The sequence below is a fragment of the Primulina tabacum genome, chromosome 11, assembly GCF_025594145.1.
Source record: "Primulina tabacum isolate GXHZ01 chromosome 11, ASM2559414v2, whole genome shotgun sequence".
NCBI classification, from domain to species: Eukaryota; Viridiplantae; Streptophyta; class Magnoliopsida; order Lamiales; family Gesneriaceae; genus Primulina; species Primulina tabacum.
In genome coordinates, this window is record NC_134560.1 from 6823928 (window position 1) to 6840603 (window position 16676).

General features: G+C 35.8%; 2 protein-coding genes across 4 annotated transcripts; both read right to left on the bottom strand.

Moving 5' to 3' along the window:
• Positions 1–616: 616 nt before the first annotated feature.
• Positions 617–9918, bottom strand: LOC142519523 (K(+) efflux antiporter 2, chloroplastic-like). Of its 3 annotated transcripts, none has more exons than XM_075622563.1 (21): positions 9802–9918; positions 7619–9188; positions 7264–7435; positions 7052–7142; positions 6669–6805; positions 6501–6560; positions 6279–6398; positions 5952–6020; positions 5723–5788; positions 5403–5492; positions 5085–5189; positions 4849–4977; positions 4373–4582; positions 3684–3833; positions 2927–2980; positions 2737–2795; positions 2391–2457; positions 2111–2287; positions 1900–1956; positions 1129–1203; positions 617–1001 (listed from the first exon to the last, which is right to left on the bottom strand). In XM_075622563.1, the coding sequence occupies exons 1-21, from the start codon at positions 9881–9883 to the stop codon at positions 879–881; spliced, it is 3663 nt and encodes a 1220-aa protein (XP_075478678.1). In that variant the 5' UTR covers positions 9884–9918; the 3' UTR covers positions 617–878. The 3 variants fall into 3 exon arrangements, with proteins under 3 accessions (XP_075478678.1, XP_075478679.1, XP_075478680.1); XM_075622564.1 differs by having other exon boundaries at positions 9876–9903; XM_075622565.1 differs by lacking the exon at positions 9802–9918 and adding an exon at positions 9350–9365 and having other exon boundaries at positions 7619–9262.
• A 1460-nt stretch (positions 9919–11378) lies between these two features.
• LOC142518488 (LIM domain-containing protein PLIM2c-like) lies at positions 11379–13047 on the bottom strand. The gene is made up of 5 exons (XM_075621273.1): positions 12575–13047; positions 12389–12488; positions 12222–12250; positions 11978–12067; positions 11379–11835 (listed from the first exon to the last, which is right to left on the bottom strand). The coding sequence occupies exons 1-5, from the start codon at positions 12713–12715 to the stop codon at positions 11518–11520; spliced, it is 678 nt and encodes a 225-aa protein (XP_075477388.1). The 5' UTR covers positions 12716–13047; the 3' UTR covers positions 11379–11517.
• Between the last annotated feature and the right edge of the window lie 3629 nt (positions 13048–16676).

A 16676-nucleotide genomic window follows, 5' to 3' on the forward strand; every position in this document is an offset into this window, starting at 1 on the left:
GCTTTAACCGGATTAATGCGGGATGGCTTCAAAAACTATGAATGAAACATGATCATAATCTGATCACTCCTCTTCTGCTCTTGTCTTTTCCATCTATCATTATATTTTTTTTTTTTTTGAATTTTTTGTATATACTTATTAATTACAATGCCCCATCTGTTTACAGATTGAAATAAATAAATAAATAAATGAAAAAATCACACCAAATTACGACTATAGTTTTCCATTTCCGCATGGGATTCTTCAGATAAAACAACCACTTTGTCTATTTGATTCTTTTCTTTTTTTGTATATATAATTAATTTACCTAAATTACCTCTCATAAACCTGACTTGTTAGTACAATCATTTTAGTGACATCCGACAGCTACCTCAGCAAGTATATCAATGTATTTTTATATAATATTTCATATAAAAAGAAAGTATATAATTAACTAAACAATTTATTTTTATCATCAAATCTTTATTCCAAACTCAATCCAGTAACTTTCTTCATTTTATTTTACCTCAAGACATGTTTACCCAAAAAAGAAGAGGACGATCATGTTAAGAATTCATTTTATCTTAAACATGATGTTGGCCTAGCTGACGTAAGAACCCGAAATCAAACGTCGAAACAAACTAATTCTGGAACGTAATTCCTGGTTGTCAAATGCCAAGAGTTGTATACCAAAATTTACGGAAGGAAAGAAGTCTTAGTTTTACCATTCTTTCCATCATCTTTTTTCAGTGTCTCCTGCAACCACTGATACTATATGTCTGTACAAATGTTCAACTCTAGGGTAAAATGCTGTACAATTTCCATATCTTTTTCTTCATTTTAGTCTCAGGTTGACTATACCTTTTAGTTTTTTTCCTCCGGTACTAAAGCGGAGAGAATCATATTGCTAGCGTTCCTTCAATTAGTTGGTTCTCGTCCGAAGAATCAGAATGCTGAGATTTAGGTTTACTCATCGTTCCGGAAAACCCGTAACCAAGTGAGCTTCCACTCGTTTCAGAAAGCTGTGTAAGAAGAAAGGAAGGTACTTTTAATGCATATATTAAATCAATGGACACACACATAAACGTATATATGTATAGGTTGTGAAACATCAACTAAAATACTGCATCTATTAGTGCTATTTGATACCTCTGTGAGCTCGGCGAGATGGCGGGATCTGAATTCATTGATCGTAGCTGCTATCTCTGATGTTGGTAATTTGGCCTGAAAAAAAGGTTCTTTCATTAGTTTACACTCGTATAATAAGGCAACAATGTCGCGATTAAAACTAAGGTCATCACAAGAGCAGGCCATGCCTTTCAAATGACAACAATATGCGACATGCTAACTGCCAAACACCACCTAAAATTATCGGTCTCGAACCTGGATAGACCAGTGTTGCAACATGATGACAAGCAGTTTTAAACTACAATCACTTCTACTATCAAACTGTTGTTAGGGCATCTTCAACAAGTGTCGCGTCAGACCAAACTATGATCGTGAAATTGTCTACATGAGTGTTGGACTGTACGCAGATCTGGAACTAGTACTTAAGCTTGGAATCCTACCGAAATCTAGTCACGCCAAGTGAAATTTTCTAGTTTTAAAATTTGGGTCTATTTATCAGAGTTTCTATTTTTTTTTAAAAAGAAAGAAAATAAATCTCATTAGTAAGCGTGGAACAAAAATATGAACTCAGATCTGAGAACAGTAAGTAACAAGTGATTAAAAGTAGTGCCGTTTCTCTTCCCTGAGTGAAACCCGAAAGAAAGGAAAAAGGCCAGAAATTAGTCCAAGGTGGGAACATAATACTCAAAGAACATGCTTTGTTGAAATATTAACGAAACAATAAATGTAAGAAAAGTTCATCTTCATTTCAAACACGGGTGAAAGTTAAATAAATTAGGTGAATTGTCTTACTTGTGCAAGGACAGCAGCTGCCAATTGCAAACTAGGTTCCAAAGTCTCGGGAACAACCTGTTAAAAATAGTTAGCAACTCTTAATATGCAAACTACTCAAAAGAGCATAACAAGAAGGAAAATGATTCCAAATCATTAACTCTAAAACTTATCAAGTAGCTAAAACAAGAAGAAAAGATAAACCACAGGAAAAGAAGTCACAGAAACATACTGCAGTTGCCCCAGCTTTTTCTAAATTTAGGCCATGATCAACATCGTGAGCACGGACAAATGTTTTCACATTTGGAAAATACTTGCTCAAAGCCCAGACAGCTCTATAATTTGCACCAGGACTATCTAAAGTTACTGCAGCAGCACATGCTCTTTCAGCACCAATTTTGTGGAGGACCTGACATCCAAAAATGAGAGGAAGTAACAAAATGCCTTTTCCCCCCTAAATAACCTGATCAAATTAATCTTATTTAAGTGCTGCAGAACATGCTCTCAGTCACCTCTCGACTACCCGCATCACCAAAGTATACAGGAAGGTCAAGTGCACGTCCAACAGAAACTCGATCACTGGAATGTTGAAAGTTAAAGATAAGTATACAATAGTTAGCCTACTTATCCAACTTGACTGGTGCTTTTTGTTAAAAGAGAAATTCAAATATTTAACCAGCGAAATATCCACGCTTTGTTTGAAAATTGTTAAAAACTGTCCATGGAAATAGAAAACTAAATGCAAATTATAAATCATAATGAGCGAACTCCAAATGCATAAATAAAAATTAATGGTGAACTATGGAATTTTCCTAATCAACACATTAGCCGATAATTCCATGTAGGAAAAGGCCATACCTTCTTACGTCAAGAGCAACAAAAGGAATCAGTCGCTCTGAAAGAAGCTGGGCAATAATCTGTAAGATTAAAGACAAAAAAACATCTACTTACGTGACAGAAACTTAATATTTAGATCACATTCTAGGTAGGTGATACTGTCCATAGTATGAAAGCATTTTACCATGCATCGATTTTAAGTTTATAATACCTGACCAACACGTCCAAAGCCACATATAATTATATGGTCTTGTAGATCATCTGTCTGAAAAAATCAGAAAGAAAAAAACAGAGCATTTCATACTACACATTAACATGCATCAGCTGACATAAAGAAAATAATGGAATGCAAATAATCTCATAGAACAACCAAAAGCAGGAATATTTCATTCACTTAACTGTGTGAAAACCAAGTCACATAGCATATTATACACAAGAGGACAAATGAAAAAGAAGTTCAATTGCCTTGTTCATGCAGTTCTTCATCTACGGAAATTACATGAAGAGTATATTGTGGTAACCACAAGGTTTAGATTAAAAACAATGTATCTCATGCATGTTACCAATCAGCAATAAAAAATCAAACCACAGTCGGTGTAATTATACCAGACATTACTCAATAAAAACTTCATAAAACTATCACTTAACTGTAGCCTCGACAATCTGCAAGAACTAAATTATCAAATGTACACAATTGTTCATGTATAAGGATTGAACTCACATTTTTGAGGATACCGCTTCACCACATTCAATTGAAGTAAGACAAGAAAATGGAAGGAAAATAAAAGATAGTAAATCTTGCTTTTGATCTGAATAGACTAATTGAGGGGTGCATTGGCTGAGAATGGAAAAAGATCATTCAACAGGAATCTAGGCACTAAGACATACTGAATAGAGTTCCTAGGATAGTTAACAACATCATCTTCTACATGAGTGAACAAAGAAACAAAAGGGTTTTCACAGTTTACCTCGTTTTCATCAGGTAATAGACTTCGAACATCCTGCAGTTCAAAGCGAGAAGCTATCAATTGGCCTCCAGCAGCTAACCATGGTGTGAGAGCCATTGAAATTCCAACCACGAGAAACAGCAATGATGACAACTGGGAAGACATTATACCCTGCCAATAAGGCCAAATAAATAAACAATCAGTTTAAAATTTAGATAAATGGTAACGATCTGCACTGATTTTCATATCATCTGACTTGGCAGCAACATGTCCCTATTAATTAGACTCTAGTAACAAATTGCAAATAATATATTAAAAAAGTACTCCATCTACACTGTTTCACATCAAAAGTAAGAACAGTAACAATTCAACCATGATTTGAAAAAGGAGGAGAGAAGCCCACACACACACACACTGCCATCCAACAGAAACCGAAAGAGGAGCGAGAGTGACAATTTTATTTTATTACTCACTATGGTCTGCTCATGTTCTCAATGGTACTGGCTTCAAACTCCAGTTTAAATTAAGATCCACAAAACAGTCAAGTGTTACGTAATGCAGAGTACTTCTCAATCAGTAAGAAGTACTCCACTGAAACTATTTTCTAGCAAAATAAAGATTTAATGACATTGGTGTGAATATTTGATGTCGCCAAGATATCAGAGCTGAGCAACATAATAACGGCCACAGGTGTAAATTATAAGGAAAACCTGGTTAACAGCTTCACCAAATGCTACAAACGCAAATTCTCCACCAGGTGCAAGCAGAAGGCCAACTCTTATCGCAGATACCATTGAAATACCAAATATTCTGCCAACAAGTGCGACCAAGATGGTCTTACCAGCAATTAGAAGCCCCAATGATCCGGCAATAACTGGGAAGTTTGAAACTAGAAGTTTTGGATCAATGGACATTCCAACCTGTAAATACACACAACATTCTAAAAGTGACAAAAAAAATAAAGAAATTGTTCAAGCACTCACTTTACTTTAGAAATATCAAATTAATTATAAGCAATAGAATCATTTTCATGACAAAACATAACCAAATGCAATAAAAGATGCAAGTGCACAATATCAGATAACAATCATTTTTTTAAGTATCTAACAAAAATCTCCAATATCTGATGGAAAATGAATTGCTAATGGACTTTACAGCAAATCAATATGAGAAGGTGAAAGCATACCGTCATAAAGAATAGACCCAATAGGAGACCACGGTATGGTGCAATATCGGATTCAACCTGTAATGAGAATTCGGTTTCCGCCAGAAGCAAGCCAGCCAAAAATGCTCCTAAAGCCATTGAAAGGCCAGCCTGTTTGCAAATAAAGAATGACATCGATAACATATTTAGGACAAATATGCAACCATGATAACTAATAAAAAAAGCAACAGCTAATAAAAATAAAAGGAGCTTCCTACCCTGGCAGTTAGGAGACTGGTTGCCAGGATGACTAGAAGTGTATTCGCAGAAAATATTTCTGCATTTTGATTCTCAGCAATTTGCTTGTAAACTGGGCGAAGCAGCTGCACAAAGAAAGAAAGATGGAATGCGTTTAATTTAGAATAGTATAAAATCAAAATCTGCATGTTTTGTCGTGGGAGAAATATTAAGGTTCCGTAAACATGTCCAACGGAAAGATTTGGCAAAATTTCCTTGAAAATAACTCTGGTTGAAAGCATACATTCCACAATCTGGAGTAACTCTTCGTCAGCATCTAGAAGAATTACGATACGTACCAATCGTCCTCCAGCAATTATGGCTGAGATGGCAACTACTGCCTTCACAGCAGCCAATCCAAGAGCTTCAGCAATGGCTTGGAAACCAACCTAAAAAACAGTAGGGATATTGCTTATCAAGCATCATCAACTGAAGTGCAATAATAGATGTTTCTGGTCATTACAACTGAATAAGCAACCATACAATATGCGTGATGCCAAATAAAGTGTGTCAATAACATTCCTGAACTATAGGACAACAGCATAGGGTGAAAATTAAAAGTCATGTCATCGATTCCTTTTCAGCTGAGTGAAAAATAACAGTGATAGAAAATTATTACCCCTCCCTTGGATGAACTCGGTGAAATAAGTGGTATTAGTATAAGCAAAACCACCACTGCTAAATCCTGAAATGAATAAAATTGCATACAAGGACGGCTTAACAAATATCAGAAAAACAAAAACTAGAAGGAGATCCATAAATAAAAGACAAAAAAATAAAGATAGGCATAGTGAGAAAGAGATAAGAGAGAAGAGGATGTATACTCTACATGACTGGTACACAAATACCTGGAAGAGTAACACAGAAAACGTAGCTCTCCCATGCCGTGATGTACTCTCTCCACGTTCTTGAAGTACCTATAGATATCCCACAGATACATTTGATATGCCTCATGGCACTAAGAGTTGCTCTTACAGCTTATTTTAAATGAAAAAAAAATCATTAAGAGTAAAAGCATGATATCTAAAATGAATAACGAGAAGCAGCATAAACTGTCACAAATTTTCAACAAACTAAATGTTGTAATTGAGAAAAAACATCGACAAGACTGAAAAGGCACAAACATCTAAAATGCAAAACAAGAAAAAAAAATCAGCACATACTGCGATGATTACCTGTAGCACAACCGCGGTTGAAGATAATGCAATGCCATTCCCTATGACAATTGCAGCAGGACCCGGCAGCCCAGACACATATCGAGCAACCACCCCAACAACCACAGCTGTGACCAAGACCTGCATTTGTTAATGTGAGCAAAGTCATGAAAAGGGGACTCATGTTATGTTATAAAGACTGTCCTACAATTAAATTTACAATATTATGGAGTCTATAATCACCTGAGCAGAGCCCAATCCAAAAACATATTTCTTCATTGAACTTAGTCTTTCAACAGAGAGCTGCAAGAAACAATAAGGTGAAGGTCATCTCCTATTTCCATATGGCTGTAACGTGTGGAAAGTGAATGCTTTAACAAAATTTGAATTTGAAAAATTCATTGGATCTACCTCGAGGCCAATATTGAATAGCAAGAAGACAACTCCAAACTCAGCTATTGCCTTAGTTGCATGTACATTGCGAATAATAGAGAGACCATACGGACCAATTAAGATCCCAGCAGCTAGATATCCAAGGACAGGACTGCCTGAATTGCAACAGAAAAAAGATTTGCCAGCGGTAGCAACTATGGGATCTAAAATTCACGGTGGAATATGGACAGCATAAAAATGATCTACTGTTTTTTAAGCACATTTGAGAGCATGAAAAGAGCCAAGGAAAACACAGAAACAGGCTTCCGTATAATGCATGAACCATACTATTATCATAATGCCCTTTCCATATTCGCTAGGCCCACTGGAATTCGGAGAAAACATACTAAAATTCCACATACCTCCAGGGATTTTCTGGAATGTGGGAACAAATATAACACTCGCAAGTAGTAACCACACCACATCAAGCAACGAGGCTTCCTCCTCATTTATCTGAAAAAAGAATAGATGCAATCCATATTAAGAAACCAAATAGTGCAAAATCATATACAGACAATTTGAATGTCAGGTTTCTAATCTAAATTATACAAGTGCAAGTCAACTGAAGTCATGCCTCTTGATGAGGAAGCATGTCCATTATTTTCTTCATTTTCTGAGGAAGATTTCTCAATTTCCTGACCAGAGGCTTTGCTGTAGTTGACACTTCATCTATGCTAGTGGTTATTATGTCTGGTTGCTGAAATAGCTGGGAGATCTTTTCACCTCGATTCATGTATAACGTAATTCTGTAATTAAAATAGAAGCATATGTAATTTGAGCATTTTTTTCACCATATACACATAGCAGAAGCAGCACCGTGTCCATCAGAGTAAACTATTACTAAATAACTGACAAATTCAAGCATGTATTTGAGCAAATAAGTTAATTTTTACGAAATAGTGAAAATCTCCAACAGATAGTAAGCATACCCTGCTCCAACAATCAGTGACCCAACGACCAACTTGGACAAGTGCTTACGAGCAGACTCCACTACACCGTGAAAAACTGAAGCTGGGGTAAACTCTTCCCCATCCGCAGCAAAAGAGAAATATGATGCAGAAAAGAATCGGGATGATTTCTTCAATAATGGTTTGGGAGTGCTTAAAGGAGAACTCTCCCTAGTTGATTCCTTCTGCATTTCCTGTATCTTATTCTGAATAGTTTTTAACTTCTCCGAATCTGCTTCAATGTCCTCTGATAAGCCTGCATTTAACTCTTCACTCTCTTTGTCATTCTCATCCAATAAAATATGTTCCTCCAGCTCAATTATCTCCACTAATTCGGTTTGCACCTCTCTATCTTTCTCAACAGCATCATCTGTAGGACTTTCTAAAGATACCAGATCAGTGACAGTTCGCTCAAAATCCACTGCAGCGACACTCAAAAGATCAAGGTTCTTCTCTGCCCTCTGTAGTGCAATATATGCTTCATCGACACGTTGTGCAGCCTCAAGTTCAAGAGCAACAGCTTGCTCTGCTAAAAGCATTATGTTTGCCACATCTTCCTCTGCTTTAAAAACTTTGATTTGAGATTGCTCTGCAACCATGTTCAACCTGTCCACTTCCTTCTGCAACTCTTCTTTCCTGCTTTGAACCCTTCTGAGTTCGGCCTCACAATTTACCAATTGTTCTCGACACTTTGTTATGTCATGCTGTGCAGCCAAGAGTGCTTCCTCTTCACTTGATTCTTCCCCTTCAGTTTCAAACTCGGAATCATTTTCTTCAGAATATTTAGGAAAACCAATTTTTTCAGTTGCAATTTTCTGCGAATTCACAAGATCTTGGAGTTTAGCCTCAGCCACAGAAAGGGCAGTTGTTGCCTTCTGGACACCTTCTTTAGCAGAAGCCTCTTCATTTAAAATTTCTTGTACATTACTAAGGGCATCATGTACATCACCCCATGCTTTTGCAGCCTCATCCTTCAACAATATAGAAGCTTCTGATATTTGCTGGGCCTTTTCCTCAAAAATTGCGCTGTTATTGCGTGTAACTTCCAACTCTTTTACAGCTTTCTCCAACAAGTCCCTCAGTTCATCCAAATCTGCAGCCTCCACTCCTTCCCCTGATATTTCCATGGAGGCAATTGATTTGAAGCCTACCTCAGCATTTCCAGTCTCACCCACTTCTACATCACTTCCATTTCCATATATATAAGCTACCGATTCATTTCCCTGACACTGTGACAAACCAACAGGCCTTGAAGTTTTAAAAATATTTCCACATCTATAAAAAGAAGAGCCAACAGATCTATGGCACCACGACCAAAAAGTGTCTTCATTGAGAAAACGTGGACTAGCAGCACGAGGACTATATCTAATGTTTTTCTTCAGCTTCTTTCCTGAATGTGCTTTTAACAGAAGCCTTGAATCTCCAAAAAATTTACAGCGACCGTACTTCAAATTTATTGTCAAATTCAAGTGTTCCGATTCCCTGAAATCTACAGCTTCAACTCCGTAAATCACATTTGATCTAGATATACTACACGCGATGTCCATCACTCCTATGTTGGAAAGAATAGATATTCATCAAGAAAATTCACATCAATAATACAATGATCTCTAGCTTGAGATCAACCTGAAAAAAACAACAAAGAAACACAATATCTTCATGGAAAATGGCAAATTATAAACAATCAAACTAAGCTATCTAACAATTCATTACCCCAAAGCAAACATTTCTTTCATATTTTCCTTCGTAACCAACAAAGGGAAAAAATGTCCCGATATACCAAACTCAGCAGCAAATCATAAAGAAAGAAAAAATCTCGCCTGAAAACAAAGAGCCAGTTTAATGTACTTGCGAATAAAACTTCCATTTCTCTAAAAATTACGCTAGAACTTTGTTAGACGCACTCATTGGGTCTGCCCGGGGGTACCCATGCCTAAATACGATTAAGTGTGATTGCTTCTCTCAGCACACGCTTCAGCAAATGAATAGTCACGTTTACCTATACTCGTTCACGCATGAAGCACAGATACTGATCACATGCAAACACATATCAAAATCATGTAAGCAAATATATCAACTGAATCACGTGTAAACTTCTAGAGATCACAAACACAACAATCGACGATCTATTTCCAAGTCGCACTAAGCATTAACCTCTCACCGACCTCGTAACAAACACTTGGCAGCACAAATCAACTCCACTAAATTCACAACATAAACACCGCGAATCAAATCGAACCTAAGCATTTCATAATTTCCCACAGAAGAGCTTGAAAAAACACGCTGAACACGTGCGCGCGAGCTAAAATGAAGAGTAGAAATTGCAACTTACCGATGAAGAAGATGGTGCCGAGGAGAAAATGGAGGCGGAATTAACCAAGGGGAAGAAATGGACACAGAAAAGAGACGGACGTTATAACGGAAGAAACTTTGAGCTTCGAAATTTGTCTTTTCTGAATCGCGAATCTAATGGCAGGTGAATGGCCGTCTGCGCCTCTCCGTTTGGGGAGGCAAAAGACTCAGAAATTGAATTTTTTTATATAAATTAATTAATTTTTTGGAAAGGCAAAAATAAATAGAAGGCGTGACCTGTCCGTGCATTTTTAGCTTTTGAACAAGTCGAATGGTACTTTGCAGGTGAGGAGGATTTAAATATTCAAATCACTGCATTACATGGAGATTTTATTTTATTTAATTTTTTATTTAATTAGAATGTTGCCACATATACATCAATTTTTATATTCTTCTCTGAGATGACCAAAATATTCTGTAAAAATGAAATAATCACATATAAAAATCCAAACATTAAAGACGAAAATAACAATTTTCCCATAACAATAATGCTAGTAACAAAACCCAAACTAAAAAAATTAGGTTAAAATTAATGATTCTGTTAATGTACATGGAACTAAATTTATCATTTGAGATGATAATGTTGATGTCCTTAAATTTGGTATACTTGGACGACGGATTCGAGCCCATATCAAAACAATCCATAGCCCATATTCCTTAGCCCACATCAATATGGACCCCTGGTCCAGTCAAGGATGCGAGCCCATCTCAAAACAATCCCTAGCCCACACTCTCTAATACTATTAGGAGTATAAGCCCACATTCCCTATCAGTCTCTGGAGTCCAAGCCCACAACCCTAGCACTGTCAGGAATCCGAGCCCACCAAGGGACGGGGAAATCTGAGCCCACCAAGGGATCGGGAATTCTTAGCCCTCCCGACCCCAGACGCGACTGAAGGATATAAAGATATTACCGTTAATAGATAAGGTCTCGATAAATGCGGAATTCGGGTAAATCTAATCAAGATAAGGGAAGAGTCCTAGCCGTCATTGAGGTAGAGTCCTAGTGTTTGAAGTCTCTTATCTCGGGTAACACTATATCTCAGCAGGAGTTCTACTCTAACAAGGTAATTAATCTCTTTCATCTGTAAATACTAGATATGTGCTACGGTTTTATTCTCACATTCTCTTGTCTACTTCACATTAATATATTTCTCTTCTCCTTGAGCCTGCTCTCCGGACTAACTTAAGCATTGAAGGGACCATGTCGGAAAACTCCAGCGCCTCATAACCCTATTTTCGTCTGTGCAGAGCCCAGAATTCCGACAGACCCAATCAGCTGTGAAGATTAGAAGATCATCTATCCAGATCGAACTCGAGGTAATATTTTTGTATTATCAAATGTATTTTCTATATATGACGTGTGAAATATAAAATGTTTCTAAAATCATAAATTGTGTAAAAGCACTTTTTTCCAGTTATGATACATAAAATTACGATTTAGCTGATCACAAATCAAAAATAGAAAAAATAAAAAACGAGAAGATAGAAAACCTTCATGATTCATAAATGACTTAAAAAATAAAAAATCAGCTTTGTTCTTGTGCCTTCTCAGATTCGGATTCGAGATCAGATTTTGACTGATCACCTTCATTCCCCTCTGATTGCTCGTGATTGGCTGGCTCGACTTTGGTCTCCATGTACTCTACCAGTTCTACACCACTCTTCTTGTTAGTGGCAGCATCAAGAACATGTTGGTAATTTCCCTTCTCCATGAATAATTGTTGAAAATGGACCTTGCAGTACAAGATCCCATCCAATGCAGCATAAGATGAGTGTGTAAGAGGACATCCTCCATGAGCACACTTGAAGCATGATTTGTGAAATGATTCTCCCTCCATTGTCATCTATGTTTAGAACTTATAATTATTACTCAAAAATGTATATGAAATAGTTATTTGATATACAAAATCTAAAGGGACAAAATTATATATAAACTTGTAAAATAATCTATAAACAATATCGCAAAACATGTTTTTATTTGGATACCTTTTCAAGAGGGTAAACGGTCTTTTTACAAGCAGGACATTTGTCCAAAGTTCCAGAGAACATGGCTGAAACTTTACTAGGTGTCTTTGTCTGCATATACGATAACATTAAAAAAATGTTGTAAAACTAGAAAACAAAATGTGATTTCCGTAAATCAGATGGTATGCATTGATTCATTGAGACCAATATATTACATTTTACTGGTGTTTTTAGGAAATAAAAACGAAAAAACAAAGCAATGTACCATGGAATTTTCCCTATCGGATTTCGCAGCTGAAACATTTACAAATATTCAAAGAATAATACACATGGTTAGTAAGACAATATGAATTTATTAAGCTTTATCATAATCAAAAATATTATAAAGGATGAGTAAATCGTAAGTGAAATAAAATTTAAAAAAAATGTTACAAGTTTGAAAATTCTTGCTGAAATTCCCAGATTCCTTGAAAAGTTGTTCAAAATGAGGCTTGCAGTACAGAACTCCATCCATGGAAGAGTAGTTGCTCATCTACAAAACAACATTGCAAAATTTAATCTGTATGCGAATCGCTTGAATCATCGAGAATCGTTGGGCTAAAACCGAAGATTACATACCACCAGAGTCCCTTTACAATGACTGCATTTGAAGCAAGACTTGTGATAATTCATCCCATCTGCAGATAACAAATCAACAAAATATACAATTTTATCACAAGCCTTGCATTTATCCAAAGTTCCCGTGAATGCCGATGCCATTTCTTTGCGTCTTCCCCTCTCGTGAAATATCTACAACTACTTCTACACAGTTTTTGATCTCTTCCCACGTACACAAAGGCGAAAGACTGAGGGAATCGAAGGAAAAAGCCAAAAAAAATTGGGTTAACCGAAAATAGAAGTCAATTTTATATCAGCCCAATAATATAATTTCGTTTTCTGATTGAAGATTCCATTGGTTGTGAAGCAATTGAGCATTGATAATGCCTTGGAAAATGGTCGGAATCCGATTAAAGTGGAGGAAAAATAGCTGGGATTCTTCACTTCTTCCATTAAAAGAATGCGTGGGTGGAAATTTTATAGAGGGGAGAGTATTTTCTTTTTGCATTATGTGGTAGTTATGTTAGTTAGATTTTGTTTTATATTGTGTGTTTTTTTTCCTTTTTTAAACGTAGTAAATTTATTTGGGCAAAAATTTGTGTTAGACGATTTCACGAGTTCTATTTCGTGAGACAGATCTTTTAATTGGGTCATTCGTACAAAAATAAAATAAAATAAAATAAAAATGGTGACACTGTTGCCTTGTTGGTGCTTGGTAGTGCCGTCAATGGCAAGCTGTCAAAATTTACTTGCTTGTTTAATTTGATGTGCTCCACTCTAATCCCTTGTAACTTCTATATCACCTTTGACATATCAAGAAAATAAGGGGCCATGTACTTTTTAACATTTTACTTTTATAATATACACAAATATAATCTGAAATTGACTGTATAAATCTCTTTGGGTTAGTTTAAAAAATGTTTGATCAACCATGTATTTTGGAAAATAGGCATCTCCAATGTAAATTACATGATTGATCGGGCTTAAATGCCACTTATTTTTCGGATGCTTTGATTGATAAGTTTGATTTGAATAAACGAAATTCATCTTCAATATAATTGAAATTCATTACAATGATAATTGAAATTAATTAATTTGATAAATGAAGTCAATAACTTTAAAATAAATGTATTTGAAACATATATTCTCAGATCCATCGATCCAAGTGTAACTTTAAACTTTATTTGAACGGAGAAATTACTCACGAATCCCTCCAAAATCAAACCCATTCAAGAAGTCAAGCTCTAATTATGCCTTCAATCGGTACAATCCATTTCCGTTATCTAATAATCTCTGCTTCGATTCATTTTCGTGTTCAAACTGAATGCTAGACAAGCACTATTGTTAAGTATTCCAAAAGCATATTCAGGGCTTCAATCAAACAAAAAACATTACCCAGGAAATGCAACGGCGTAGAGTGATAAAATATTCTTGATTAAACTCAATCATGTAGAAAACACTAGAAAAGGACAATCAATAGAGATGATACTCACATCGATCATGTAAACATGATCTTAATTAGTTGATTAGCTATTATTTTAGTACAACAACGAGTATATACTATTAGAGTAGGTGTCCGGCAAGCCAAATTGTGGCTATGACTTTTATTGACTCTAATATAAAACAATTTTTATTTTAATAATATTTTACGATTTTATTCGATTATGACATTATACTTTATATATATACCCATGCAAGCTACATAGATAAAGACCTTGAATATACAATAGGTACCATGAGATCTGCGTCGCAACGTAAGATCATGAAACTCATTAGGAAGTGTACCGAATATTCTAAACATGTTCCTAGTCGAATTAGCCGCCTAAAACAAGAATAAAGGTCGCTCGAGCTCGAAACTAGCGTCTGTGACGTAAACGCCATGTTTCATTGGCAAGGGCATGTAGATGCCCATTCACACAGATGAGTGATCATGTGATGATGCACTGAACAACCCTTCATCGACTATCCAAGCGGTTCTCACTTATCGAGTGGAATGGTCCGCAGTTATGGTTGTACACCATTAGTCCTTTGACCCGAGACAATGTAGGTAATATACGTACTAGCATGTATTTTGATTCGTTTACCGACTCCATTGAGGGTTATCAAGTGGCGAGGTTGGGTGTAGTTTCGAAATACGTAGGAGCAAATGCATTGTAGTCGGGAATTCACCGTTCACCTGTGGGTGAACATATCCTATATGATATGATGAGTTAATAGTGCAAGGAGTCTCTGGCCAGAGCAAGAAATGTGCTTTAGGAAAATGTGTTTTCCTAGTTGCATATGCAATGCCACTATTAATACTCAGAGATAAATCGCATCGTTGTCGAATTCATATGCAACTTTCGATATATCAATGGTCGCAGATTCGATCGAGATATATGTGTTGAAGGGACTGTACTGTACGCTAACCATGACTAAAGGTTCTTGCAGGCACTATCAGTGATATCTAGGGGATCATGGGGCGATGCTACTAGACGCTCTTACCATGATCCGATGGGTGCAATCAGAAATGAGTGATGAAATTCTTGATCAAGGTGTTTGTGAAAAGAATGAGTCTAATTAGGATAAGCCCGAATAAGAATAAATGTTATTCTGAATCACATGGAGATGTGAACCCGCGGTTAGTTGTATCCATGAACATTGAGGGTCACAAATATCGAATTCTGTGTTCCCGTTGAGATCGTCAAATTTCAAGGAGCTGGAATTTGGCGACTATAGTTTGATGGAGATCAAACAGGAAGCTTATAAAAGAGTTTATGAGCTGATTCCACAGGATGAAAGAAATGAAAGTTAACATGATTGCTAATTAAGGAAGAAGACTGGCTTCCAACTGCCTGTTTTGTGAAGGAGTTCATTAAAACTGGCAGCTGCCCAATATGATAAATGAAAATTTTGATATTCGAAATTTTCATTTTTTATTATATGAACAAGATTTGTATCATTGACATATCGACGCTCTCGGATCATCGATCGGGGTTATAATGAGTTCGAAATCATTTATTTAGTGAATGAAGAATTTACTGATTAAATTATTGTATTAGTAGTAGTTACTACTAACATGTACAAATTCTCATACATATTCTAGAGAGGTCTAGAATTAAATTAACATGTGAGTTAATTATATAAATTAAATAATAGTTATTTAATTTAATTAATAAGTATATATATATATATATATATATATTATATGGTGATATAAAATATATGTATATATATGATATTAATATATCAAAAGTTGATAAATTTGTTATATATTAATAATATGTGAATTTAATTATAATGAAAATATAGAGTCTTTGTGGGAGAAGGACTCCTAATTAGGTTATGAGTCTCACTCTATAAATACACCATAATATGACATAATTCAATAGAGATTTTATTCTAGTAAAATCCACAAAAAGCATTCCCAATTGCTAAGACAAGTGACAAGTCTCGGCCACCATCTTGAAATTTGGAAGAAAATTTTGGCCAAAAGCAAATTAGATTTGCTTAATTATGGATTAAGAATCTATAATATTTGTTAATGATTCATTAAGAATTAATTAGCATAAAAACCATGATTTTGAATCATGGAGCTCTCGGCCATACTTTCAACAGATTCGGGAAAATTTCGGCCATATGATTTTCTTCCACCGTTGCGCCGCTTTGTCTCCGGATTTTGGAAATTCGGAGGCTACAGTCTCAACGCATAAATCGTTTGCAATTTCTAGTGCAATCCAAGCAAGGAATATAATTTTCGATCGTAGATCTAATTAGTCGATCAAATGAAAAGAGTCGTCAGTAGGAAATTACAAGAAAGGTTATATCCGTCTAAACACCGGAATAGTTTGAATTCTAGCGTTTAGAACACAAATATATAATTATAAACGCCCTATGAATGTTTCTAAACACACGAAAGAACAAAAATTATTAAACTTTCGCTGCGTTTTGGGTGCGAGAATACGATGTCCCAACATATACAGCACATACAAACACACACTAACACAGTTCAACGACACCTATAAAACAAGAGCTTTCTTTAAGTTACTATTATCTTTGAATATTTAGACCAAAGGCATGGATGAAAATTACATGAAGCCGAGGAGTTTTCGCTATGAAGACTATAAACACTAGAAGGGTTTTC

Bases quoted from the DNA above. Each gene is read 5' to 3' on its own strand.
- LOC142518488 (XM_075621273.1), bottom strand. From the start codon at position 12,715: ATGGCATCGGCATTCACGGGAACTTTGGATAAATGCAAGGCTTGTGAT. The intron at 12,251-12,388 runs GTAACATTTTTT...TAAATGTTTCAG, and splicing joins CAGCAAGAATTTTCAAACTT to CTGCGAAATCCGATAGGGAA. The intron at 11,836-11,977 runs GTATCCAAATAA...TTCTAAACATAG, and splicing joins CCGTTTACCCTCTTGAAAAG to ATGACAATGGAGGGAGAATC.
- LOC142519523 (XM_075622563.1), bottom strand. From the start codon at position 9,883: ATGCTTAGGTTCGATTTGATTCGCGGTGTTTATGTTGTGAATTTAGTG. The intron at 6,399-6,500 runs GTGATTATAGAC...TAACAAATGCAG, and splicing joins TTGGATTGGGCTCTGCTCAG to GTCTTGGTCACAGCTGTGGT. The intron at 2,796-2,926 runs GTATTATAAACT...TTAATCTTACAG, and splicing joins GCTTTGGACGTGTTGGTCAG to ATTATTGCCCAGCTTCTTTC.